Raw genomic sequence first — 27830 nt, 5'->3', positions numbered from 1 at the left:
TTTTACTGCGTGTCACAATCATATCAGAGTTTCTATTGGCTCAAAGCTCACGTGGGCTGGACTAATGGACACAATATGCTGGTTTTAATGGTCTGTAGATATTCACTTTTTAATGAAACAGCAATGATATAATTTATAGCTAATAACTTTGTGGACCTCCTGACGGAGTGCCACAGACCTCACTTTGACAACCACTGATGTTCAGGACGTTTTGATCTCAGGTTTGGACTCATTTCATGTCAGTAACCTCAATGACTTTATCATTTTTATTTGGTTCACAATTCATCCATTTCCTGCCACTTCTACGTGTCTCTCCGTGTTATTTGTTAGAAACACTAGTGTTTATTCTCAGACTTCATCGTGTCCTTCAGAAAACAAACAGTCTGCCCTTTATACTTCAAAGTAAACTCTTTTATTGTTATTGTCTCAGGGAATTTCATTTTTCCTAAAAGTGGATGATGTGATTTAATTTGAGATAAAAAGGTGAAAACATTGAAAGGCGATGAAGTGACAGAAGCAGAAGTCTTATTGTTGTGGCTGACGGAGAAGCCTCGGTACTGACTGGCTCATGGACCCGATGGACTCCATCGATCAGCAGCACCGAGGACACGACGGGACGCTCAGTACTCACTATAAAGTACACACTGAAGGGAATTAACTTTACATTCTTTACTCTACTGCATTTATTTTTATTTTTACATTTATACATAATATAACGTATTCTTAGGTTCCATCTTTACCAGCTGCAGCATCAAAGTGATGAACACATGAATGAGTCAATCATTATAATTCAATGATATAATATATATTATTCTGCATAATGAGTACTTTTACTTTAGTGCATTTATATCGGTGACTTTTACTTGTAACAGAGTATTTATACGGTTATTTATATGGTATTACTACTTTTACTGAGTTTTTAAAATGTGAAAATTAGAAGTTTTGAAACAGAGATTACAGCTGATTAAGCAAAGTTGAGGAGCAGAGAGACAGTAGACAGTGTTGGAATGTAACTCAGTACTTTTACTCAGGTAAGGTTTCCAGTGCAGGAAGTGAAGTACTTTCATAGTAGTACTGTTACTACGATACTTCTTCCAGCCCTGGCCGTAGACCATGTGATGGTCCTGCTCCCTGAGGCCCGATCACATGACTGCAGCATCAGTGCTTCTCTGGCCAATCAACGCTCATGTTTTATTAACGCGGTTCTGGTTTCTGCGGCCACAGTGATATGTGAGAGCCGGAGAACCCGACTCCGGCGCTGAGTGGACGACTCGCCTGTGTGTGTGTGTGTGTGTGTGTGTGTGTGTGTGTGTGTGTGTGTGTGTGTGCGTGTGCGTGTGTGTGTGTGTGTGTGTGTATATGTGCGTGTGCGTGTGTGTGTGTGCTGCATCACCGCGTTAACGGGAGCTCTGAACAGTCTCCATCATCAAGAAAACATTTCCTGAGTCTCGTGTTCAGTCTCCTAAAAAGTCCTTTTTGTTTCTTGGCATCTAAAATGAGCAGAACTCTGATGTTCTCTGATGTTCCTCTGATGTTCCTCTGATGTTCCTCTGATGTTCCTCTGATGGGAGGTCGCTGAAGTCGCTGACTCTTTAGTGACAGACGAGCTGCAGTCGGTGGTTCAGATTAGTGATTCACATCATTTATGGATGATTCTTCTCTCTCACTGCTGACGTGACAACCCTTCATTCTCCTCTCCTCTCTTGTTTCCTCCTCATCTCCTCTCTTGTTTCCTCCTCTCTGCCTTTTGTTTTCTCCTCATTTCCTCTCTTGTTTGCTCTTCTCCTCACTTGTTTCCTCCTCTCTTCCCCTCTTCTCTACTTTCCTCTCCTCGTTTTTTCCTTTTCTTTTCTCCTCTCTTCTCTTGTTTCCTCCTCCTCTCCTCTCTTGTTTCCTCCTCATCTCCTCTCTTCTTTCCTCTCCTCTCTTGTTTCCTCCTCATCTCCTCTCTTCTTTCCTCTCCTCTCTTGTTTCCTCTCTGTTGACTGGTGTTGTGATGGGACCATTTAAAGCTTCACTATTCATGAATCCTCTTCCAGTCTGACTGAACGCAGTATTTGTATTTATTGCTGCATCTTCACAGAATGTACCAGAAACATCCTCCGGATCTGTTCTCCTCCTGTAATCTCTCGGTCGAACACCCCGTCATCAGATGTCACCCGACTTTTACACACCTCTAATCTTCATCCGTCGGGGGGGAATCCCACCGTCCTGCAGAATATGTGCAGAGAGCACGCTCCTCGGAGAGGCTCCTGAGTGAGCAGAGTTTAAGAGGAGAGGTGTAACTGTAACCAGATATTACAGCCAACTCTGCAGGCTTCAGTAATCCTCTTAGAGCGAGGCCCCGATGAACCAGGTCTCCCTCTCCTTATCGGCTGCCTCCTCCTCCTCTTCCTCACGTTGCCTTGCTTCCTACATCTTCCCCACAGAGCTTATGGGTCTTAAAAACGTTGCATTCTAGTGTCGTCTCATTGCATTTTTCTCTAAACCTACAGTTGTTTTTTTGCTACTGACAGCTGTCTGACTGTGCATGTGTCTGCACAAAAAGCAGACTCCACTAAGCGTCTCTCACATAAATGTGTTTTTATGAAAGCAGAACATTCTGTGAGGATGTGTGCACCTCATGCATTCCTCAAGTCATTCAAGCAATGAAAAGATCAACTGAATGAATCATTATTCTCTTAGGTTGCTCACTAATCTATAATATGGCAATTATTAATTTTAATGAATTGCTTTTGTGCAACTACTTTCATTATTCTTCGGCTTTTGTTTGTTTTAAACTCAACATGCTTTTTATTTCCCCGTGTTTGTGTGTGAGCTGCTCTGTATTTACACTCAACCGTCACTGATTATTATTATAATAATAACATTCATTTATACAGCAATTACCTTTCTGAAGCTTCAAGTCGATGATGCTTCACAGATGCATTTGTGATGAAATATTTGACGGACGCCGTAGATGCAAAGCATTGTGGGACTAAAGTTATTTATATGCAAACATTTGTTTGTGTTGGAATGTTTCTAACTGGTTGATTAAACCAGATAATCTCTCAGTGACTGAGCTTTAAGAGTAAGAAAGGCAGAACTCTGTTTTTATTGTTATGGACAACAAATCCCATGAAAAGACCAACATGTGTCACGTTAACTGTGTTACTTTGACGTCTCAAATAAAAACAATGTTTTAAATATTTGATAAAAGTCTGAGTGATCCCTGAAACAGCAGCTCACTGTAGTGTTTATCACACGAACAGGAGGAAATAGAGCGTTTGTTGGGGACTACTTTCAGCGGTGGATGAATCCACATCTGGGGCTCTGGTCAGTACAGTCCTCTACCGTGTGTTCATGGTTCATTGGTGTGTTTTTAAGTTAAGTGTTGGTCTTTTCATCACATTTATTGACGATATTAAGATAAATATCAACAGACTGATCCTGAACAGAACAACAGACTCACAGTTCACCCTTTGAATCAGACCGACGCCTCTGCCCTCTCACCTTCTCCATCTGCTGTCTCCCCCCCACCCCCCCTCTCATCTGTCCTCTCCTCTCTTTACTGTAGAAACATGTATTTCATTTACTGTTATAAAGGTCTCAGGTTCAAGGGTTTCCTTAAAATGGCAAATTTAGACCAGAATTCATTTTAGATTCCGGTTCATTTCTATCTAGTCAGCATCCACACATGGAGGACACCGTCAGCCTCAGCACCAGAAACAAAGAGACTGCTGATGGGCTGAAGACCTGAGACATGTCTCGATCAATCAATCAATCAACCAACCAACCAACCAACCAACCAACCAACCAATCAATCAACCAACCAACCAATCTTTATACGTACAGCACCTTTCATACAGGTTAGTGCCGTTGAAAGTGCTTCAGAGGATTTACGAGCTGAAACTATGAACAATGTGGAAACAACAGAAAAGAAAAAAGCAATTTAAACAATTTGAGACAAATGCATGTGAGACACTAAAATGAAAGAAAATATAATAAAATAGATTTATTTATTAATTTATTTCTATATTACTGTTTTTATTTCAGGCTGTACAGTAGACGATGTGTAACCTAATCCTCTTATAATCTTCTTTTCTCTGATTTGGACCTTTAATCAGACTGAGATAACTTAATTAAGGTGTTTACATGACGGCTGCAATTATCACAGCTTTACCTCAAATCTGGTTCTAATCAAGTTGTTAGCGTGTAAACACAATAACTGTAGGAGGGAAGATGAAGGCTGCCTTTAACCGCACACACACACACACACACACACACACACACACACACACACATGCATTAAGAGTGTGTCACCTGCAACAATCGCTGTCTTCCTCTTCGTCGTGCTCTCGTGTCCCGAGCTTCTTCTTTAACTCGCATTCTTTCCTTCTTAACTTGTGTACACTTTGTAAACTGGGTTGTTGAGCGTTGGGAACAGAACCAGCTCTGAGGTTCCACTGGGACGTACGAGAGACGTCTCTGGATCTCTGCACACTGAGGATCCACAGCAGCACATTATTATTAGATTGTTGTGGAATTTTCCCACTCTAGCTTTTTAATTATTTACTGCTCTGCACTCGTATCTCACATGCACATGTTTTCTTTGCTTGCTGGTTATTTATATCCCGGTGCATAATTTTGGGAATTGAACCATGTTCCTGACGCCCCCTTAATGTTGGATGAACTCACCTTAATGTTGGATGAACTCCTTAATGTTGGATGAACTCGTCAGCAGAGCTGCAGACTTTAGAGTTGGACGCACGTCACAATAAGGTCTGACTTTCTTTAGACTCGACTCTCTAAAGACTCAACTGTACTGAGATCTGTCCTGGTGACGATCATCATCAGAGCTTTGATATATTGTATAATGTTTGTTGTCATTGCTGTTGTTCCCTGCTGCTGGCTGCAGCAGGGTCCTCTCAGTCCTGGTTCTGGTTCTCCCGTGCATCCCTTCCCTCCAGCGGGTCCAGCAATACGTCCTGGGTCTCCAGCAGCGTGGTGTCGGTGTTGACTCCCAGAGAGGAGAAGCTCTGATCCTGGAGGAGGAGGAGGAGGAGGAGACGCTGCTGCTGCTGCCGGGAGCTGAGCTCTCCCCCTCCCTCCGGAGACACAACATTTAGTTGCCGAATTACTATTTATTTATTTATTTATTGCTCCTGTTCTTTTTTATTAAAGCTAAAAGCTGATTCACTAAATGTTTCAGTCAAAAGACTTCAACACTAATTACTCAGCTCAAACCCCTAATTAGAATAATAAAATGTTCCTTCACAGCATCTTAATACTTCCTTCTTCTTCCCTCCATCTCAGGCATCATCCACCAGATGAAGGGGGAGTATGAGACGGCGCTGAAGCTCCACAAAGCCCACCTGTCCTTCGCCCAGGAGCTGAGTGATTACGCTGCCCAGGGTCGGGCCTACGGCAACATGGGCAACGCCCATCACGCGCTCGGCATCTACGACCAGGCCGTCCGCTACCACCGCCAAGAGCTGCAGATCTCTCTGGAGGTGAACCTCAAGAAGCCACGTGTAGCTACGCTCGTGTTGGACAAACACCAGCGTCACGTCTCTGTTATGTCTTTTTTTCTCAGGTGAACGACCGTCCGTCCCAGGCCTCCACGCATGGTAACCTGGCCGTGGCCTACCAGGCGCTGGGCGCCCACGACCGAGCCCTGCAGCACTACCTCCACCATCTCGCCATCGCACGGGAGCTCCAGGACACCCAGAGCGAAGCCAGAGCACTAGGCAAGAAGAAGCCGGAGCACTTGAGGACGGAAGAGAGGGGATTTATTCTTTTTTACTGATTCATAACTATTCTCCTCTTTTGCAGCAAACTTGGGCAACTTCCACAGCTGGAGAGGCGAATACGCTCAGGCCTTGCCGTACTACCAGCAGTACCTGGCTCTGGCTCCGGGTCTGCAGGACCTGGAGGGAGAAGGGAAGGTTTGCCACAACCTCGGCTACGCTCACTACTGCCTCGGACAGTACCGGGACGCCGTCAGGTCAGAGACTGAATCCATCTCATGAAACTCAAACGTTTTGTGACGGGAACATGTTTGTTTTCACAGAGGAATGAGAAACTGACTATTTTAAATTCTAGTGGAGATTCCAAAGTTTAAAAAGATGTCAAGAAATGTTTCTTACAAGGCATCTTAAATATTTCTATTTGATTAAATGTTGCAGCCATAAAAAAAACATGGAGTGTTGGGGCTTGATTCAGGCGGAAAAGTGAAGCCAAAAGCTTCTTGTGTTAAAGCTGCATTCTCTCCAGTGACCACCAGGGGGCGACTCCTCTGGTTGTATAGAAGTCTATGAGAAAATGACTCTACTTCTCTCTTGATTTATTACCTCAGTAAACATTGTAAACATGAGTTTATGGTCTCAATCTCTAGTTTCAAGTCTTCTTCAATACAGCATGATGTTCATTTAGTACATTATGGTCCATTTAGAGTCAAATAGATGGACAGACGCATTTTTTTCATCCATTCCCCAGGTATTACGAGCAGGACCTGGCCTTGGCGAAGGACCTCCAAGACAAACTGGCCCAGGCTAAAGCCTACTGTAACCTGGGTCTGGCCCACAAAGCACTGGGGGAACACAAGAAGGCAGAGGAGTGTCAGAGATACCTGCTCTCTCTAGCACAGGCCTTGGACAACACACAGGTCAACTCCTACTACTACCACCACTGCTGTTGTGTTCAGCCAACACACACAGGAAGTGGTTGTTAATCACGTGGTTGTGTTTGTCAGCAGGCGATGTTCCGGGCCCTCGGGAACCTGGGCGACGTCTATGTGTGTCGGAGCGATCTTCCAGGAGCTCTGAGGTTCTACCAGCAGCAGTTAAGTCTGGCTCAGAAGGTCAGCGATCAGAAGATGGAGGCTGACGCCTACTCGGCTCTTGGATCGGTTCACAGGTAATAAAGAGTCGGCAGAGATTTTCAACTGTGTGTTGTTTTCGTCGTCTTCTTCTCTTATCGCTATTTTGTCTCCCGTCAGGCTGCTCCGCCAGCTGGACGCGGCCTTGTCCTTCCACAGCCAGGAGCTGACCGTCCGAAAGGATCTGGGCGACCAGCAGGGGGAGTGCCGCGCCCTCGGCCACCTGGCGGCCGTCCACATGGCTCTGGGGGACTACGCCACGACCTTCCAGTGTTACGAGGCCCAGCTGGGCCTGGCGCAGGGACTCAGGGATGCCCGCCTGGAGGCGCAGGTCCACGGGAACATGGGCATCACCAAGATGAACATGGGGGTGTTTGAGGAAGCGATCGGCTATTTTGAGCAGCAGCTGGCCATGCTGCAGCAGCTGAGTGGACCCGAGAGCATGCTGGACCGAGGCAGGGCCTACGGGAACCTGGCGGACTGCTACGACGCTCTGGGAGATTACGAGGAGGCCATTCAGTACTACGAGAAGTACCTGACGGTGGCTCAGAGTCTCAACCATGTCCAGGACCAGGAGAAGGCCTACAGAGGACTCGGCAATGCACACAGGTAAGTGTAGGCCAAACGAAGGAAATTCGCTCATTCGGTTTCTTTTTGAGAGTTTGATGAGAAGATCAAAACCACTCTCATGTCATCACCCATTGGTTTGTGGACTGACGTTATGATGCTGTTTATGGTCTGTTTGACTCTAAATGGACCATAAGTTACTAAATGAACATCATGCTGTATTGAAGAAGACTTGAAACTAGAGATTGAGACCATAAACTCATGTTTACAATGTTTACTGAGGTAATAAATCAAGAGAGAAGTAGAGTCATTTTCTCATAGACTTCTATACAACCAGAGGAGTCGCCCCCTGGTGGACACTAGAGAGAATGCAGCTTTAACTCATGAAGCTTTGGGTCTGTGTGAAGTCTGTGTAAAACGAGCGTCGTTAACTGTCTTGGAGCTGAATCATAATTAATGTTATTCGACAGTCTAATTTTTATACAAGTAATATTCAAACTGATTTAAATACATATTTGATTTCCCATCTTTGCTGAGCAAAATTTTTGTGCAAAAGTAATTAAAGGCGTGTCCCAAATATATGCTGAGTTCAGTGATAAATAAAAGCCTGGGCTATTAATTGAAGCTTATGGTAAGTGCATGTCCCAAAATGTCGAACTAATTTAATTTGTGTATTTCATTCTCCTCTACATTGTGACTGTATTCAGCCTGTCTGCTGGTGGAGTGAGCTGGAGCACATGATTTGCATTAATTACATCTTCTTTAAGTGAATGCTGAACATGGGTTATATTCTCTGTTACAGACTAGAATACAGACACACCATGTGATCTGAACATGTATTTGAAACATTAAGTCCATCAAAAAGTGTCTTCATGCTGTAACCAATCGGATTCAGCGCTCTGGACTTATTAATGTCTGTTTGTACGTACGTTTATGTTCTGTGCTCTCAAATTAGTTTGCCGGGACAACATTCATGCACAAAATCTCGAATGAGCTCTTCTTCCTCAAGCGTACGCACATTTTAAACTAGAGTCGTGATAATAATGAAAATAATATTGTTTTTTCAGTAACAGTAACGAGCAGCAGCGGAGGTGGGAGTAGATGGAAGTTCCCTCGCTTCTTCCCACAGAGTATACGCTCCACATGTCTCTCCTATGAAAGCACAGAAGCAACGTTCACCGACAGAAGAAGAACGGGGCTTAATGATGGCTTTCCTTCATCCGTCTCTTCCCGCTCTCTGGAGTGACGATGAGAGTAGAGTCACTCATTTATCCCGATGAGCGCCGCCTCTGTAGATGTTTCTACTCTTTCTCTCGGAGGATACTGAGCTGTTTTACAGCCCATCATCTAAATTATTAATCTATTTGCTTGCTTAAATTGCCCGCATGGGTCTCTCTGATAAAAACGAGTGCTTTGATAGTAGGTGAAGACGGTACTGTGATATGCATTTTTACTTTGCTTTTATTGTTTGTAAGCTCAGACTAAATGATCTCGTCCTTTGTCTCGTCCACCCGTCCCTCTCTCTTCAGATCTATGGGGAGCCTCCAGCAGGCGTTAGTGTGCTTTGAGAAGCGGCTGGTGGTCGCCCACGAGCTGGGCGGAGAAGGAGGGGGCAAGGCTCAGGCGTACTGGGAGCTGGGCACGTTACACAGCCAGCTGGGCAACTACGAGCAGTCCCTCTCCTGCCTGGAACACCAGCTGAACATCGCACGCACAGCGGGGGTAAGGGTTCACCTGCAAGACAGTTCCTCTTTCAGCTGCCGATTTGCCTCTTCTTGCACTTCTGAATACAACAAATGGTCTTTTTATTTATTATGAAAAGTACATTTATATGCACAGAAAGATGTAGTAAATCCTGCATTGATTGTCAGGATAAATCCCTGGAGGCAGAGGCCAGCGATGCACTTGGAGGCGTTTACCAGCTGATGGCCGACAACGAGACAGCGCTACAGGTTTGTGCAGATTCATAATACACAAGTATTTACCAGCCAAAATTTTAAACAATAGCTAGATTTTTTTTTTACTTGTTTGTGAGAAGACTGACACCACTCATGTCTGTACGCTAAATCAGAATCAGAATAAGGTTTTATTGCCAAGTACGTAACGCAGTAATAATAATAAACACTTCAATAGTAAAAGACTATTTACATTAAAATATGATAAACAAACAAATGAAGAGTATGTTTAAAACAAGTATGTTATTAAAGTGTCAAGTGTGAGTTGGATTGTTAAATATGAAGCTACAGCCAGCAGGCTTTAGCTTAGCTTAGCATAAAGACTAGAAACAGTGGGGAACTACTAGCCTGGATCTGTCCGACCGGCAGAGACTCAAGTGTGTGTTGTTTTTTTCGGATGGTTGGTGGATTTTGCAGAGGCTAGCTGTTTCTCCCTGTCTTTATGCTAAGCTAAGCTAACCAGCTGTAGCTTCATATTTAGTGTACAGACACACGAGTGGTATCGATCTTCTCATCCGAGTGTCTGTTAGATAATCGTGATTCCAGAAATGTCAAACGAGTCCCTTCTCTCCTGCTGCAGTGGCACCAGAGGGCGCTGGACATAGCGGAGCAGACGGGGTGCGTGAGGAGCCAGGGTCGAGCCTACGGAAACCTGGGGCTCACCTACGAAGCTCTCGGGAAGTACGAGCGGGCCGTGGTCTTCCAGGAGCAGCACCTCAGCGTGGCGGCACAGACCAACGATCTGATCGCTAAAACTCTGGCCTACGGGAGCCTGGGGAGGACACACCACGCTCTGCAGAACTATGCGCAGGCTGTGATGTACCTGCAGGAAGGTAAGGAAGCTCAGCAGCATCGACACGCCCCTTAAAACTCAGATTCAAGTTTTGGTTTTAAAGTCGACGATTGATTGATGGGTGTATATATATATTATTGTTTTCGCTTATGTAAGCACACTTCATATTTTGTTTTACAGGAAGAAACGATGATAGAATTTCTTTTTTTTTTGCATATTGAAAAGGTGCACAATTTGACCTAAAAAGGTATTTAATCACAACTTTAACCAGTAAAATAACCAAAACTATTCTGACTTTGGCAGAAAGGTGTGTGTTCATAGGATTGTGTTGTTTATAGAAAATATTGGTATTCAGAGGCTGATTAAATGTATTTTAAAGGGAACTGCAGGGATTATTTTAAAATTAGGTCATCAGAAACAAATGTAAAGATACTGTAATCACATTAAAAAAATGTAAATATAGAAGCTTTAAACTCAATAATCCAGATAATCTGGCATCTCGTTAATCATTGATTAATTTGACGAGATAACTGATTCTCGTCTCTCTGATTATGAAATAATTATTTGTTAATATGAGAAAACAAGCCTGTTAACTATTATTTTCATTATTGGTAAATCTGCCTGTTATTTTATCGATTCATTGTTTAGACTGAAATATCAGAAAATAGTCAACACGGCCCAATCAAATGAATTAACTGCCAACTAATTGATTAATTGACTCATAATTTCTGCTCTAATACTAATACTCACTCAGTCTGTTCCACAGATGACTGTTTGTCCCTCGTGGATACATTTAAGTGCATATCATGCAGTGACATGAATGCACACTGATAAATATGACACGTTAATGTGAAAAGAGCGTCCTCATGCACCATTAAACAATAAGCGGTTATGTAATAGACTTTACTCCCACCTGAATCCAAGCGCAGCGTGTGTCTGACAGCGTTTCCAGCGTGTTCAAAAGCAGTCTGTTTCTGCCATGAATCAATAATGATGAACAACGAGTGAAAGAAGTCAGCTTCTCTTCCCCTGCAGCGCGCTTTCCTTCAGGCAGCTCGCCTCCAATAATCCTGTTTGATTCAACTTCTCCTCTAACTTGACTTTAAAACGCATCACGTCTCTTGTAGTCGCTAGTTTTAAAACTGCTTTCTTGTTGAAAATAATCCTGAGGGAAGATGGATGGATTACTGAACGGGCCTATCGGGCTCAGGCCCAGGGGCCCAAAGAGACAGGGGCCCCCAACGGCCTTCACCTATAACGTGTCAGTCAAAGAGACGCATACCATCAGACGCAAAACAACTGTACGAAGAGACGCAAAATGACCACAACGAGACACAAAACAACTCCAAGGAGATAACAATGGACACAAAGAGACTCAAAATGACCACAGACATATACAAAAAACTATAAAGAGACACAAAACAACCACCAAGAGACATAAAATGACTACGAAAAGACACAATACAACTACAAGGAGACACAAAATGACCACAATAAGCAACTACAGTCACAGAATGACCACAAAGAGTCACCAAACAACTTGAAAGAGACTCAAAATAACTACAAAACATCACAGAATGACCAAAAAGAGACACAAAACAACAACAATAACAGTCTAAACAACTATAAACGTTGTGCGTCTTGCTCGTATGTAGCGGAGCTGGTGGGGCCTTTTGCATGTCTGAGCCCGGGGCCCCATCGTCTCATAATCCGCCCATGTGCTGGAATCTCTTTTCGACACTTAAACATGCACACATGCAAACTAAAGCTCAGACAAAGCTTCATTTATGAGCTCCTTCAGGCCTCATCGGGCCTGTAACACACGGTCACGGCTTGTCACCAAAACTCACAGATCCTCTTGACTTTAATTGATCATTAACTCAACAAGCAGCCAAGAACTCGGAGCTCAGAGTTGAAGTGAGGACGGAGCCGGAGAAACATTCGTATGCGCTCCTCCAATTAACCTCCCACGACCGAGAGGAAAGAAAACACCGAAACAGAACATCACAGGCCCAGACACGGAGAGAGGGAGAGAGAGAGAGAGAGAGAGAGAGAGAGAGAGAGAGAGAAAATCAAACTAGATGTTTGATGAGATTCAGCTCAATCTAGAGAACCCTAATGAGAACTAATCACAACCCGCAACGACTGTCTGCGTCCGCTCAGCGGGGGGGAGATGAAACGTATCTGAGACAAACTGGAGAGCAGAGACATCTTTGGATTCCAGGCAGAGGAAGACAAGAAGGGAACAAGGAGAGAGGAGAGAACGGCAACTGTGAGGCTCCAGGGCAGCAACAGTTAGAGAGAGTGTCAGAGAGAGGATTCTCACATCAGCAGCGTCTGATCTATTCTTCCTCCTCCTCCTCCTCCTCTTCCTCCTCCTCCTCGTCCTCTTCCTCCTCCTCCTCCTCGTCCTCCTCCTCTTCCTCCTCTTCTTCCTCCTTCCTCCTCCTCCTCAGGTCTGCGTCTGTCAGAGCAGTTGGGTCGGAGAGAAGATGAAGCGAAGATTCGTCATCGCCTCGGTCTTTCTCTGTGGGCCGGAGGAAACCTGGAGGAGGCCCAGCACCAGGTGTGTGTGTGTGGGTGTGTATGTGGGTGTGTGTGTGTGTGGGTGTGTGTGTGTGTGGGTGTGTATGTGGGTGTGTGTGTGTGTGGGTGCATATCTACAGTGGAATATAAATTTTTAAGTTTGAGGTATTTGTACTTTACTTGAATATTTCCATTTTATTCTACTTCTACTCTACAATTGAAGTTTACATTTAGTCATGAAAAACACAAACACACATATTTATATACAAAATGTTAAATCATCAATATTAATAATCCAATAAAATAGTATTACTCTCTGAACTTGACCATTCAGCCTCATGAATAACGTTGCTTTTTAGGTCAAATCACATAATGCTAATACTTATACACTGTTTTAAGACACAGGTATTAGTGTACTTTTTAAGTACTTTAATGAGTACTTCTGTGTACAGTACAGCATGTGACGTGATCGAGTACCAATCTGTTGCTTTGTTATTGTTTCTAATGTTTGAGTCGATGAGTAAACTTCCCACCTCTTTAGCCCGACGCCCCCAAATTTGGGGGCTCTCGGGCTCAGAACCCCTCAAAATCAAATGCGGAAAATAGCCTGATTGTTCGCCAGTAGTGTGGATGGACCCAGTTTTTTTTTCGGATGAAACAGCAACGTATGGGCAACACCATCAAATAAGTCACTTCTTACACACTCCAAACACAACTATAGGCTACTCATATAAGCAAATATAAATCGTGGCATAAAAGCACGAAATCCTGGCCAGAAATCGGCGTTATGAGTGCCGCAAATCAATGTTTGTACCCTGATGCTAGCGGCTACCAAGCCATGCAATGCATTTAATAGCATTAGCACACGTGGCCAAACACGTAACTAACTTCGGTTTTCCGATCCGTGTGAGCACTGGACAGCTGTGAGTGGTCAAACGTACCTTCGTGCTGCCCTCCGCCGAAAAAAATCGTAGGTATGCGGCCAAGTTTTATGAAAAATGAGGACAATAACGTCGCAGATTTTCCGTTTCAAAGCTGGAGTCATTGTTGCCAACTGCATCCTGTTTACTTCCGACCTGTTTCCAGAATAAGAGCGGTCAAGCCAGCTTGGGCGAGTGGTCAGACTTCCTGCGAGCGGAAATTTACGCCCGGGGACACGCGGCACTTCTTGCAACTTTATTGGTTGAAACTTCTGTCAATCAACACCAAATTCGACAGAGGCCTTCCTGAGACTCTGACGCGTCGAAAGAGGGCTTATTTACTGAAATCGACCGAGGATAAGCTGAGATACAGCCACATACACACACATGAACTGAGAAAATCCTATAGATGACAGCCAAAACAGGCTCTGATGATGTTATGAATCTCAAAATGATTCCTAACATCTGTATTTGGATGTATTGAATAATATGAGTGATAAAAAAAGTGAAATATATAGTTATATAGTATATAAAAGTACAATGTAAGAGCTGCAACAGCTGGTTCGAAAATGATGACCTCGCTTGACCGCTCTCTACTAAAGCCTCTTATTCTTCACTTTATTCCACTTTAACCTTTATTCAATAACTACTGATCAGTTGTGCTATGATTTGGGAAAGTTTTAGGGAGCTGTCTGCATTATTTCAACAACCTTTTATCAATGAAAGTGCTTTTTTTCCAGGCGAGCCTGATTATTTTCAATTTGAGCTGTGTAATGTCTTCATTTACTATATTAACCAGCAACATATACACAATATTACCTATCTAAACAATCTCACAGGTGTTGTGATCTGATTATATCAACAAAAATTATTAAAATCGACCTTGTAGTTACAGAACTATGGTCAGTTTTGTAGGGCTATGCCATTTTCGAGCAGAGACCTACAAATAGGCTCCGAGCTTAATTAAGTCTCCGACATCCTAGTACTTGAGATTGTGTACTTGTACTGCCCTCCAGTGGTTGTTAATGTAACAGCATGCTCTCTCTCAGGTATGAAGTCATGACAATAGTTCAGCTTTGACAGCTACAGTATGTCAGGTGATACATACAGTGTGTGTGTGTGTATTCTACAGTTAAGTGTGTATCGGTATCAGTGTGTTTGTTTCTGTGTGTTTCAGTTGTACAGAGCGTCCGTGTTGTTCGAGGCTATTCGTCACGAGACGCAGCACAGCACCGACTGTAAGCTCTCTCTGTTCGACCTGCAGACCAGCTCGTACCAGGCCCTCCAGAGAGTCCTCGTCAGCCTCGGTGAACCAACCCCCTCCCCTTGTTTCTGTTCAGTCCACAAACATCTGATCACATTGTCCACTTTCCTTCACTGCAATACTTTAAGGAATTACGTGGAAAACATTATTTTTTTTAATCTTGTGTAACTTGTTCACTGTGAATTACTGTGCTGTTGATCATGTGTCATAGTGAGTTATTAATAACTATATTAGGAGCATTTTATACCTTTGCTGTCAATTAAACAATGGAGAAATGATGGAAAGTTGGGGTCCCCTGCTGGATTTGAACCAGGGACCCTGCAGTTCATAGTCCACACCTGAACCAGGGCTTCTCCTGAAATAATATAAATAACTTTATTTATACAGCACCCTTAAAAACAAAGTACTTTGACAGACAAAGCAGCAAAAACAAGGCAATAAAACAACAGTGAGGCCCAACAAAGCAAAACAAACTACGAGTTAAACCTGATAAAACACATGAAACATAAAACTAATCGATACGATAAGAACAAAATAAGAAATAAAGTAAATAAGTTGAAAATGTTGATGCACCCTGAAATGAATGTAATCTGTCATCTTCATGAAATTTGCTCACACGTTTGGCCAGTTGGACGTAGTTTGTATAGTCCTCATTACGTTATACATTCGTTGTAAACAGCAGCCTAAATTTTGTGACATTCAAAACTTGTATTCAACATTTCGTCCCCAGAATCAAAACAAACTGAAACTGAAATTTGGGCTGTTTTGCAGCGAGGCTCGGTGCGTCTGCAGGCCGTCCTCTCTCCGTCACCCTCTCAGCCTTCTGCTCCTCATCCTTCATCTTCTGTGTTGCGTTCCAGGCCGGCACGACGAGGCGCTGGCCATCGCGGAGCGAGGCCGGACGCGAGCCTTCGCCGACCTCCTGGTGGAACGGCAGAAAGGAAGTCAGCATGCCGCGACCTCCGACCCCTACGTCCCCGTCACCGTGGAGAACATCCTGGAGACGGTCAACGGGCAGAGGGCCCTGGTCCTCTACTATTCTCTGGCTGGAGGTTTTCTGTACAGCTGGCTGATATCTCCAGGGACAGGTACGCACACACACACACACACACACACACACACACACACACACACAGACAGTGTTGCAACAAACACTGCAGCTTCTAACACACGCTCTCTACTCAGGCATTAGACTTTTAGCCTTGTTAATAATTAAAATATATCCAAAAATCTGCCCTGTACACAGAGTTTGGAGCAATTTTCCATCCAGACCGTGTTTTACAAACTGCACGACCAGATTTAAAAAAATCCTTTTTCTAATTATTTAGCAGCAACAAATTCACTCATGATCTCCCTGAACAGGTATTGTGAAGTTCAACGAGGTGTATCTGGGAGAAGCCGGACTGGAGGAGTTCCAGGATGCTGGTGGTGGTGGTGGGAGTCCGCAGGGAGGAGGAGGAGGAGGAGGAGGTCCTCTGTCTCTGGATCAGTACATCGGCAACGCCAGGGAGGCTCTCGGAGTGGACAGCCATTACAGCAGGTTTCTACTTCTTCTTTGGCGACACAGTCGACTTTGTGAGATGATTTAATTCTGTCATTAATTAACAAGTTATCACACTCTTCCAAATAAATTATGGTTGAAGATGAATTTCCACCCTGGTGAACGATAAAGATGTAATGTATGAATATTATATTGTAAAAGAAGAAGCACACAGATTGAATCCAACATGAGGTCTTTTCTTCGAGGTCAACATATAAATGTGTCCATGATTTGAGCTGCAGAACGTCTCACATCATCAGAGTACTTTGTGTTTGATGTAACTGAGTGCTTTACAGAAGTACTGTACTACAAATATGAGGTACTTGTACTTGTACTTTTCGTGACACTTTCTACTTTTATTTCACTAGATTTATCCGACGGCTTTAGTTTATTTTCAGAACAAGACTTTTGCATTTAAAAGATATGAAGAGTTCATAGAACACAATGTTTTGTTTCAAAGTAAAAAAACAACGTTAAATATGAACAGAGCTGAAATAATTAGTCGATTGACAAATTCATTGGAAATTAACGTAGAAAATAATCATTAGTTAATAACTTAATAGTTCAAAATGAGCTGAAACAAGTACAACAGTAAAATCCTGCTTTTACATGAATGCATGAGTAATAATAATCTAATATATAATAGAAGAACAGTCACAGTCATACTTTAAATACATTTTACTGATCATACTGACATACTTTTACTGGAACAGAGTATTTTTACAGAGATGTAGTAGTACTTTTACTGAAGTAAAGGGTCAGAATACTTCCTCTACTACTGCTAATGATTAGCATCGTCATAGTGGACATGTAGAGCGTCACACAGCAGCTAGCGTTCAAACACAGGAGGAGGAGGAGGAGGAGGAGGAGGAGCTCCACGCTGCATGTCATCCGTCTTCCTTTCCTTCGGCTCTCCGCTGCCATATTTCCTTACTCTCAATTATCCCGCCCGCAAACTTTGGGCCTCGGTCGGCAACCGCCGGACGACGGCTTTGTGTAAATCACGACCACGTGTTGTTGTGTCAGCAAACGTCCCCCACACAAACCTCTCAACTCTCTGTGGAAACCGCTGCTGTGGGGTTTCTGCAGCCAGCAGCCATTCAGTGTGTGTGTGTGTGTGTGTGTGTGTGTGTGTGTGTGTGTGTGTGTGTGTGTGTGTGTGTGTGTGTGTGTGTGTGTGTGTGTGTGTGTGTGTGTGTGTGTGTGTGTGTGGCGAGCCTCCCTCCATTTACGTTGTGATGGTTATGAATCCTGCTCATCCACAGCGTGACAAGTATTTGCACATATGCTCTGTTTAGAAATGGACTTTAACTCTCCTCTAGCATGTAGAAACTGCTACTTCGACACAAATCAAATCTCCCCCGAGCCGCGAAAAAAGTGCAGCCGGAGGATTCCATAAAAAGTGATGGTGTCTGCTAATGGCGGGTTGTGAGAGCCATCAGTTCGCTGTGAGTGCTGTGATCAATCGCTGTAAAGAGACCCGTCGTATCTCCTGAACAACGTCAAACATCACACGTTGACCAGCTGTCTGCATCCTGTTATATCCTAAAAAATGAAAATGTGTCCTGATGTTTATCAGAGGTGTGGACTCACGTCACGAAATAATGACTTTAGACTCGAATTGACAAAATCAATAAAGACTTCCCTCCCTATAATGTATATATATATAAATATAAATACATATATATAATGAAGAAAACAAGCTGAAGTGTTGCCAGATGTCTGAATGAAATAAAGCTGAACTTTTACATACTGAGTTCCATGTTCCTGGTGGTGTTGCAGTGAGAATCCTCCTCTCTTCACTGAATCTCTTACCGTCCACTTCACAGAGTTTGCTCCAGCAGTGAGACAGAAAGTGAAGCCGGAGATCTGTTGGAGCAACACTTTGAGGAGCTGAACAACAAACTGACGTCGGCCACCGACCCCACGGGATACCTCCGCATGGTGTCCCGAAATAACCTCTTCAACAGGTCGGACTTTGGCTTTTTACGTTTGATTTGGCAAAAGAATGAATGGATGGATTGCCGTGATATTTTGTTCCCCAGAGGATGAACCCTACTTACTCTGGTGATCCTCTGACTTTTCCTCTCGATACACCAGCAGGTTGATATTTGTGGTTTTAAGTGAAATTTAGCTCACAAAATGAATCTCCCACTCAAGTTGAATGGTACTGATCCTCGGCTGTACTTTGTGTTTAGTGCTGGTTGTCCAAACTGCGGCCAGCTTATTGTTATTAAATCTCACACGGCTAACACGGCTGCAGACCCTCTTTCTCCTTTAACTGCTTATCAACGGTGTGTTTGTGTGTGTTTGTGTGTGTCTGATGTGTGTGTTGAACAGAAGCTGTCAGAGCATGACGAGTCTGTACAGCGCCACAGTGTCTCCAGTGAAGGACGGCTTGTCGTCTCCACCGTACCGGCCGAGTAACATCAGCAAACCTCCTCTCCGAGCCCTTTATGACTTACTCATAGCGCCGATGGAAGGGGTGTGTAGCATGTATATTATATGTTATATATATATATATATTATATATATATGACTGCTTCTTCTTCTACCTTTTTTTAACTGAATCTCTGTGTCCAGGGCCTGATGCACAGCAGTGGACCCGTGGGTCGACACCGACAGCTGGTGTTAGTGCTGGAGGGGGAGTTGTACCTCATCCCGTTTGCCTTGCTCAAAGGCAGCTCCTCCAACGAGTACCTGTATGAAAGGTTCAGCCTCATCTCTGTTCCTTCTTTAGGCAGCCTGGGAGCCACGATCAAGGTAGGAGGATGTATAAAGATCTTAGGTGAGTGTAACAGTGATACGATGAGGATGTTTTAGCAACATTAAGACAATTATGTTTTGTATTAACAGTTTTCCGAAAATGTATTTTTAAATATGCAAATGAGGCATTATTTTATTAAATATGTGCTTATTTTCATATATTTCCTGAACAGCAATAAAAACAAAAAGGCTTTTCTCCATGTTTTCCTAATACAATGTAGAATAAATGAGGTTCTGAATGATGTGTGAACAAACCAAATATAACCATGTAAACTCATATCTGCTGCCTGTGTTCTCGTATATTAGAGTCATCCTCGCCGCGGTGGTCCCTTACTGTGCTCAGATGGAGGCTCAGTGGCTGCGGTGGTCGGGGCTCCTCGCCTGCCCCCCTCTGTGATGGACCGCTGGCTGTGGGGCCCCTTGCCCTCAGCCCAAGACGAAGCTCTGTGGCTGGGGGAACAGATGGGATGTCACGCCCTGACCGGAGCCAACGCCACGAAGGAGCGCGTGCTCGCGGCTCTGAGTCAGGCGGAGTGCGTCCACTTTGCGACTCACGTGTCGTGGAAGCTCGCCGCCTTGGTGCTCGCCCCCAGCCAGGAGCACGCCGCGGGGGAGGGGGCCGCCGGGCGACCCAGGGAGAGGTCACCGTGCGGGGGGTCGGGGGGAAAGATCAAGGGCTCGCTCCAGAAGAGCCACAGCAGCCCGGAGAGTCTCAGAGGGGCGGACGAAACCAGCGAGGACGGGGGAAGTGTGTGTGACATGGAGAGTGTGTGTGACAGTCCGCCGCTTCACGACTTCCTCCTCACTGCTGCTGACATCCTGGACCTGTGCTTGACAGTCAAACTGGTAGTTCTGAGGTGATTATACACAGATTCAACGTTCCTCCAAAGCCCTGTGAGGCTCCAGCTGACCTCTGACCCCTTCCCCTCAGGTTGTACCCGGAGTCCAGCAGCAGGGCGACAGCTGACGGCGTGGTGGGCCTCACCCGAGCCTTCCTGGCCGCGGGGGTCCAGTGTGTGTGCGTCTCTCTGTGGCCCGTGCCCATAGCGGCCTCCAAACTCTTCACGCACACCTTCTACGCGGCGCTCCTCAACGGGACCAAAGCCAGCGCGGCTCTGACGGAGGCCATGAAGACTCTGCAGAGCAGCAAGCACTTCTCACACCCGTCCAACTGGGCCGGTGAGCGGAAACACCGGCACGCATTGACACGGAAATCTGTGGTTATTGTTCATAACAAGCGACTCATACTTAACCTTATATGTTGTATGTTCATAAAGCATCCCCTGCTTTATGGTCTGTTTGACTCTAAATGGACGAAATTCATTTTCTATTTTCATTCATTCTATTTTTTGAATTTGTATTTGTTGTTTTTTCTCAGGCTACATGCTGGTCGGCAGCGACGTGAAGCTGAACAGCCCCATGTCTCTGGTTGGACAGGCTCTGGCTGAGATCCTGCAGCACCCAGAGCGAGCGAGGGACGCCCTCAGAGTCCTGCTGCACCTGGTGAGACCCCCTCACACCGTTCACATCCGTCACCACTCATTCATCATTGTTGTAATGTTTGGACTGTTGAAACAAAACAGATTTTGTGGGAGGTGTCTCTTATTTTCTGATTCCTCGAGCAAATAATCAAGAACATTTTAAAATGCCACTTTATATCAAAAAGGTTGCCAAATCTGACGCTCTAAATAACACGAGCATCTGTTTACTATTTATTATTATTATTATGATAAAAACACACAATAAGGAGTACAATGAACAGTACCTGTGATACTCTGCTCGTGAGGACCAGGACTATTGATTTGTTGACGGACGATGAGACGGACCGGGCGGTGAAGTGTTTGATCTCTTTGTCTCTGCAGGTTGAGAAGTCTCTGCAGCGCATCCAGAGCGGCCAGTGTCACCCGATGTACACGTCTCAGCAGAGCGTCGAGAACAAGGTCTGCTCGTCGCTCCCTTTGTCTTTATTAGACGTCAGCCTCTGTCTCCCCCCGACTCCCCCCCCATTAATGTCCTCTGTCCTCTGAAGGTTGGCGGTGTCCCCGGGTGGCAGGCGCTCCTGTCCGCGGTGGGTTTCCGGTTGGACTTCTCCGGCAGCGGCGCTGGTCTCCCCGCGGCGGTTTTCTTCCCCACCTCAGACCCCGGGGATCGGCTGCAACAGTGCAGCACCACTCTGCAGTCTCTGCTCGGTGAGACTAGTCCCTCCAGGATCCAGACTTCCTGAAGCATGCACCTCCAAAAATAGTTCTAAACATGCAAAAACATGTCATGAAGAAGATGTGAAACATCTGCTGGTCTCCTCAGGTCTCACTCCTCCGGCTCTGCAGGCTCTCTGTAAACTGGTCACAGTGTCCGAGGCCGGAGAACCGCTCATTCATAAGGTACCATGTTGTGTTCTAGTGGCACAGTTACTCATTCATACCAGTGGTGGAAGAAGTACTCTGATGCTGTACTTAAGTACAAGTACCAATACAACAACATAGAATACTCCATGACAAGTAAAAGTCCTGCAGTCATTATTTAAAGTTACTGTGAGGAACTTTTATCTGGTTCTGAACCAGTCTCAGTGTAGTCCTGATCCTCTATATGAACCAGTCTCAGTGTAGTCCTGATCCTCTATATGAACCAGTCCCAGTGTAGTCCTGATCCTCTATGAACCAGTCTCAGTGTAGTCCTGATCCTCTATATGAACTAGTCTCAGTGTAGTCCTGATCCTCTATATGAACCAGTCTCAGTGTAGTCCTGATCCTCTATATGAACCAGTCTCAGTGTAGTCCTGATCCTCTATATGAACCAGCCTCAGTGTAGTCCTGATCCTCTATCAGACCTCCATCAGTAAAGAGACCACCAGAGAGAAGATGGTCTGTTTCTATAGAGTTATTCTTAATGCTCGTCATCGGAGCCACCGGGTCGGATTCTGGTGAAACCAGATGAACTCATGCAGGTTCACCAGAACCTCCTTCAGCTCAGACTCCAGCAGGAGTTACTTTCCACCGCTGGTTCATGTCGTGATGAATGAAGGTGATTTGCATCAGTCCAGAGAGTTTTAAAACCCACCTGAAATGACGAGTCCTCCAGTTGAATGCGTGTGTTGCTGCCCGTGCATCCGACGTGAGACGTCCCTTACTTGTTAGTCGTCGCCCTCCATCACCCGTGCATGGCCTCAGTGTGCAGTGACTCAAACCCAGTTTACACTGGAATAAACCACTGAAGTTGTGTTTCCTCTTCTCTCATACGCCTCCTCACAAAGGCGGTTAAAAGCATGGTGGGAATGGTAAGTGTTTCAGAGACGGTGTGGCACCGGTCAGAGTGTTTGAAAAGATGTGGGTGCTACAACCAAAGAAAGAGACAAACTCACTGTAGCATCTCATAATAACAGTGATGATGTGTGCGTTCCCCTCCGAAGCTTCACCAGGTGCTGGTTCAGTTGCAGTCGGGCGACAAAGACCAGGACTTTTCTCTGGCTCCCATTCAAGTGTCCATAAGCGTGCAGCTCTGGAGGCTTCCGGGCTGCCACGAGTTCCTGGCGGCGCTCGGTGAGTCCTCGACAGATTAAACCGAGTTTCACTCTTATTTTGAAAGGGAAACTTAGTGAGTAGGTAACAATACATTTATGGCGATGAGTATTATGAATGAAAGCATATTGCTGCTTGGGATGAGAATATATATATATTTATGTATTTATATTTCCGTCTCAACAGTAGAGTTCGAGGTGTGAATTAGCATAAAATGGAAGGTGCATTACTTTGTAAATGTACTTGGGTACATCCCGTCTCTCTCAGGCTTCGATCTCTGTGAGGTGGGTCAGGAGGAGGTCCTGCTGAAGACCGGGAAGCAGGCCAGCAGGCGCATCATGCACTTCGCCCTCCAGTCTCTTCTGGCGCTCTTTGGTGAGAATAATGCAGAACTTTATGTTCCTGTTTTTTAAAACTCTCCCAGACATTCTCCTAAATTCACCAGAAGTTACCATTAGATAATGCCTCATTTGCATATTTAAACATAAGATTTCAGAAAACTCTCATGGTGAGATCTATGAGTTAATGTTTTGACCCTATTCACCTTTAACCCTCCTCTCAGACTCCACAGAGCTTCCCAAGCGTCTGAGCATGGACAGCTCCTCGTCCCTGGAGTCTCTGTCCTCCTCCCAGTCCGCCTCCCAGCCTCACTCCTTACCCCTCTCCTTCGGGTGCTACCCGCCTCAGCCCTCCTCCTTCTTGCCCCCCGTCTGCCCGGACAACCTTTCCTGCGACGCCATCTCCGTCTACAGCCTCAGCTCGCTCGCCTCCTCCCTCAGCTTCCTGTCGCGACCCGAGCCCGCCGGCAGCGACATCATCAGCCAGCGCTCCCACCAGCACCAGCAGGAGCCGGAGAGGCCTCGCGGCGGGGGAACGGGCCTCTACGCCTCGCACCGCCACTCGAGCGGCCTGTCGAGAGGTCGGCTGACCAATCACGGAGGAGGGGGAAGAGGAGAGGAAGAGGAGTATGAGGGGTTCTCCATTGTAAGCAGCGAGCCGCTAGGGCGAGGGAGGAGGGACTGTGACACGCTGCCTCTGCCTGCGGGACACCGACACGGCAGAGGCGGAGCCGGGAGAGGGTCGGCGGGGGGTCACGGGTACCCGGTTATGATCTCCTCCAAGGGAAGCATCAGCACGCCGACGTCTCCGATCAAAGCTCCGCCACCGCCGCTGAAAGTCCACACCAGCCCCAACCCCAAAGAAATGTAAGTCTGTTGTTATTATGAGAAAGAAAGAGACTCTGACGTTTCCTCTTGTACATGCAGCACATTTCAAGTGCTTTACTTTAATGTGCAAAACCATTACAGAGGAGACGTCGGCGATGAAAACCTTCCCATCCCTCCTACAACGCTTATTAAATATGAATGCAAAGAAGAATCACACAAGTAGAAATGAGAATCTAAGACATAAAATAGTGCAGAAGTTAAAATACAGGGTCAAATATAATATAGAGAAAATATAGAATAAAATAAAGCAGGCTGACGGCAGGTTTTTTATCGTTGTTGGAACCAAAATACCAATTTTTAAAGGCAGAAAATAACTGTGACCCCTGAAATAACTCCTCATCCATCACAGCTGTGTATCTCTGGCCTCTCTGATATTTTACACACTTTATCAAGTGATGATGAAACTGTTGTGACAGATATGTGATGGTGTTTTAAGCTCTTGTTCAGAATCAGAAACTGTTTTTTTTCAAGTATGTTACACATATAAGAAATAATTAGCATAAGAGTAAAACAGAAAATATGAAATTTTAAAATAAAATACGGTAAACAAACAAATAAAAGTACGTTAAAACAAGTATATTATTACAGTGTCACGCGTATATTAAAAGAGAAAAGATGTGCAAAAGCTCCTCGTTTAACTGTACTAATATCTGTATCTTAAGTCTTTTTTATCTATAAGAACCCTAAAAATCATATTTTCCTGAAGCTGGTGAAAGAATCTGCCAGTGAAGTTACAGGAAATAACTAACTCTTCTTTTGGACCCCTGAGATACCTCCTCATGTGTCTCTTATTATCTCTCTGATATTTTACATATCAAGTGAGAATGAAACGGTTGTGACAGCTATGTCACAGCATTTAAAGCTAATTTGCAGCTCTTGTTCTTGTTTTATTTCCAGCGCTGCTCCTCAGAGCACGGGGAAAGGGAAGGCGAGCAGCTCGGAGTCGGACCAGTCCAGCACGGAGACGGACAGCACGGTGAAGTCCCAGGAGGAGAGGACGGGGCCCGTGGGACAGCTGGACCCGCAGGAACTGGCCCAGAAGATCCTGGAGGAGACCCAGAGCCACATGCAAGCCGTGGAGAGCCTGCAGAGGGCCAACAGCGTCAGGGGGACGACGCCGTCAACTCCTACTACCCCGACTTTGACTCCCGCCGGAGGAGCGCGAGGCTTTCGGCCCTCGGAGAGCAGCGCGTTCAGCCGGCCGCCCAGCAGAGCCGGCCTGAAGCCGTGCTCCTCCCCTCTCTTCTCCCTCTCCACATCAACGCCTCCCCCGACTCGACCAAAGCCTCCGTCGCGCTCCTCGTCTCTGCAGAAGATCAGCAGCCCGGCTCCCTCCTCTCCCTGTTTGTCTCTCCCCGCCGTGTCCCCAGATGTGCACGTGCAGCTCAAACTGAGGTACCCCACCTCGCCGTACGCCGCCCACATCTCGCCCTCACACTCTCCGGCCGACAGCGCCCCGTCGCCGGCCCTCTCCTACTCCTCCGCGGGATCCGTCTCCGCCTCCTCCTCCAGCCCCGCAAACACCCCCGAACTCACCCGGTCCAAGCGGGACAGTAAAGTCCAGGCCGTGCATGACTTAAAGACCTTCTGGGCCAACAACGCGGGCCAGAAACACGAGCTGCCCTGCAACGCCAGCTTACTCCGAGGTGGGAGTAATAAAAAGATGAGCACGGTGCAGAAGGACGTTTTGGGTTTGCTTAGTCTCTCACCTAGACACGAGTCCGTCAGCAAAAACGCAGACGGATCGGAGAGCCACAAAGGTCCCCAAAAACTGGAGGCCAGACCTCCTCCAGCTAAAGGAGGCGTCAAGCTCCCCTCTGGGAACGGATACAAGTTCCTCTCACCTGGACATTTCTTTCCTTCCTCCAAATGTTGAGAGGAGTCTTCTGTGTCTTTCTCGGTGTTTGTACTTTGACAGAGGCTGTCCATTTGTCAGCTAAATACTACCACGTTTTTTTTTAAAGCAATACCTGTTGATTTAAAAAAGAAAAGTACCGTTTCGTACTGACTGATTTTACACATCGCTACTTTGTTTTGGTGAAGGGATGTTTTGAATGTGATGACTGTGCCTTCATTCTGGAGAGAGCTGGAAGGACCAGAGGACTCCTGGAGAGACTTGTTGAGGCTTTAATCTTTGTTTTCATGACTAGAGAGCATGAGTCTTCGTGTCTTCGTGTCTCATGTCTCCATGATCTGTCCTCAGTCTGCTGACTGAGAACGTTTCCTGTCCACCTGACTGCTCGCTATACGTTTGTGTGAGTCGACCTGAATTTGATTTATCGTGTATTAATTATTGTTAAACGTCACGATTGTCATTTATTTTGTAAAGTAAGCCGTGTTTTCCAGTCCTTATTACACATTTTATATAAAGACAATTAAAAGACGAGAGGAAAACATTTTGATATTTTTTATGGAGATTTGATTGTCAGCATGGTGCCTCTTGCTGTTCGCCGTCAGACTGACTTTATAATGTACAATTTTGCATCGGTGCCAGACTCCTATTTAGAAATATCTGAAGACGTGGACAAATAAAAATGTTCCTTTCCTTGTTTTGTTTTCATAATCAATTCTCTTTCCACTCACGATAAACACGAAACAGAAAATCTTTGATTAAATCTTAGAAGTAGTAATATTTACCTAAATTCTAAAATTGTAATACAGTGAGTTTATGGTTACGTTTCCTTAATGATCTAAATACTTCTACTTTAACACGATATACCTGTACAGTAGATATTTATAGTGCTGTTGTGATACTTTAGTCAGACAATGTATGAAACTTAATGATGCTCTTTTAATACTTTACTCATTATATTACTATTGTAAACCTCTGATATTTTCTCTGAAACTCTTCTCATTCCTTTGATGAGTGATCAGCTGGTAGAATTTTGTGATCGTTAAAAAGAATATTCTTAAATACTGAGACAATCAGGTAGAAAACACATTATTTTTAAATATAAAACAATCAGACATCACAGCTGGAACAAGATGTACAGATGAAATACATATCAGAATGACTTTAGAAATCGATACAGCAAAAACACAACAAGAGCTATGACAATGTGTGCCGGGTTGTGTATGGACCCAATTGCAGCACACAGGATTCCAGGAACCGTTGGCTTTTACTGTAAACTCAACAGGTACAGAGTGTGACAGCAAAGTCTCTGGCAGAGCAGCAGAATGAATCCGAGTGAGGAACAGAAGGCTGGTGAGTTTACCGGGAGTCAGGCGGGACGGGTAGATCAGAGGCAGGAAGGGTCGACAACAGGAAATCAGTCCGGGATAAAGAGCTGGAAAGTCTGCCATTCAATATCAAACAGTCTGGCCATGAGTGTCTGAGAGGCAGGGGTCTCTATAGTGGCTCGATGAGCGATCAGACGCAGGTGAGTGAAAGGTGAAGGGAGTTAGATTGATGAGGAGGGAGTGGATCTGACTGTGACGCAATGAAATATTATTTATTCTAAATATGAAGCAATAAGATGCTACAGATAAATTACATGTGTTTTAGACACTCATAAACTTTTTTACCAGTTGCTGCTTTAATCTTTGTAATGAAAGAATTCAAACATATTAAAATGTAATTTGCATAACAATGTAATTAAATGAATCATATCTCTTGAAGAGAGAGGATTACAATCAAAGTAAATAGTAAAAGTAAGTAGTAAGAACTCAGATATTTTACTTAAGTAAAAGTAGTAATACCACAGTGTATAAATACTCTGTTACAAGTAAAAGTCTTGCATTGAAAATCCTACTTGAGTAAAAGTACAAGTATTAGCATCAAAATAAACTTAAACCAAAAGTAAAAGTGCTCTATTGTTTTATCCTATTTCAGAATAATATATAATATATATATATATATAGATTATAATTATCAATGCATTAATGTGTTCACTGTAATG

The 27830-nt window shown here is 44.8% G+C and overlaps 1 protein-coding gene across 1 annotated transcript in view; it reads left to right on the top strand.

Moving 5' to 3' along the window:
- ttc28 (tetratricopeptide repeat domain 28) overlaps positions 1 to 25807 on the top strand; it is a 96167-nt gene extending 70360 nt beyond the window's left edge. The window contains exons 9-34 of the mRNA XM_076094527.1: positions 5296 to 5492; positions 5576 to 5729; positions 5815 to 5986; positions 6478 to 6646; positions 6737 to 6897; positions 6980 to 7468; positions 8956 to 9148; positions 9298 to 9378; positions 9962 to 10214; positions 12631 to 12740; positions 14798 to 14927; positions 15745 to 15972; positions 16247 to 16424; positions 18254 to 18394; positions 18765 to 18909; positions 19008 to 19187; positions 19497 to 20047; positions 20122 to 20369; positions 20569 to 20693; positions 21053 to 21130; positions 21220 to 21379; positions 21495 to 21571; positions 22597 to 22726; positions 22973 to 23080; positions 23268 to 23910; positions 24829 to 25807. Coding sequence (XP_075950642.1) covers positions 5296 to 5492; positions 5576 to 5729; positions 5815 to 5986; positions 6478 to 6646; positions 6737 to 6897; positions 6980 to 7468; positions 8956 to 9148; positions 9298 to 9378; positions 9962 to 10214; positions 12631 to 12740; positions 14798 to 14927; positions 15745 to 15972; positions 16247 to 16424; positions 18254 to 18394; positions 18765 to 18909; positions 19008 to 19187; positions 19497 to 20047; positions 20122 to 20369; positions 20569 to 20693; positions 21053 to 21130; positions 21220 to 21379; positions 21495 to 21571; positions 22597 to 22726; positions 22973 to 23080; positions 23268 to 23910; positions 24829 to 25807 — 6080 coding nt within the window. The remainder of the gene's footprint in view (positions 1 to 5295; positions 5493 to 5575; positions 5730 to 5814; positions 5987 to 6477; positions 6647 to 6736; positions 6898 to 6979; positions 7469 to 8955; positions 9149 to 9297; positions 9379 to 9961; positions 10215 to 12630; positions 12741 to 14797; positions 14928 to 15744; positions 15973 to 16246; positions 16425 to 18253; positions 18395 to 18764; positions 18910 to 19007; positions 19188 to 19496; positions 20048 to 20121; positions 20370 to 20568; positions 20694 to 21052; positions 21131 to 21219; positions 21380 to 21494; positions 21572 to 22596; positions 22727 to 22972; positions 23081 to 23267; positions 23911 to 24828) is intronic.
- The last annotated feature ends 2023 nt before the right edge of the window (positions 25808 to 27830 follow it).

This window comes from Anarhichas minor, unplaced genomic scaffold (assembly GCF_050575085.1).
Source record: "Anarhichas minor isolate MPS153535 unplaced genomic scaffold, ASM5057508v1 ptg000002l, whole genome shotgun sequence".
Taxonomy (NCBI): Eukaryota; Metazoa; Chordata; class Actinopteri; order Perciformes; family Anarhichadidae; genus Anarhichas; species Anarhichas minor.
Note: the sequence above shows the minus strand (reverse complement) of the source record. Positions and strands in the feature narration are given on the sequence as shown.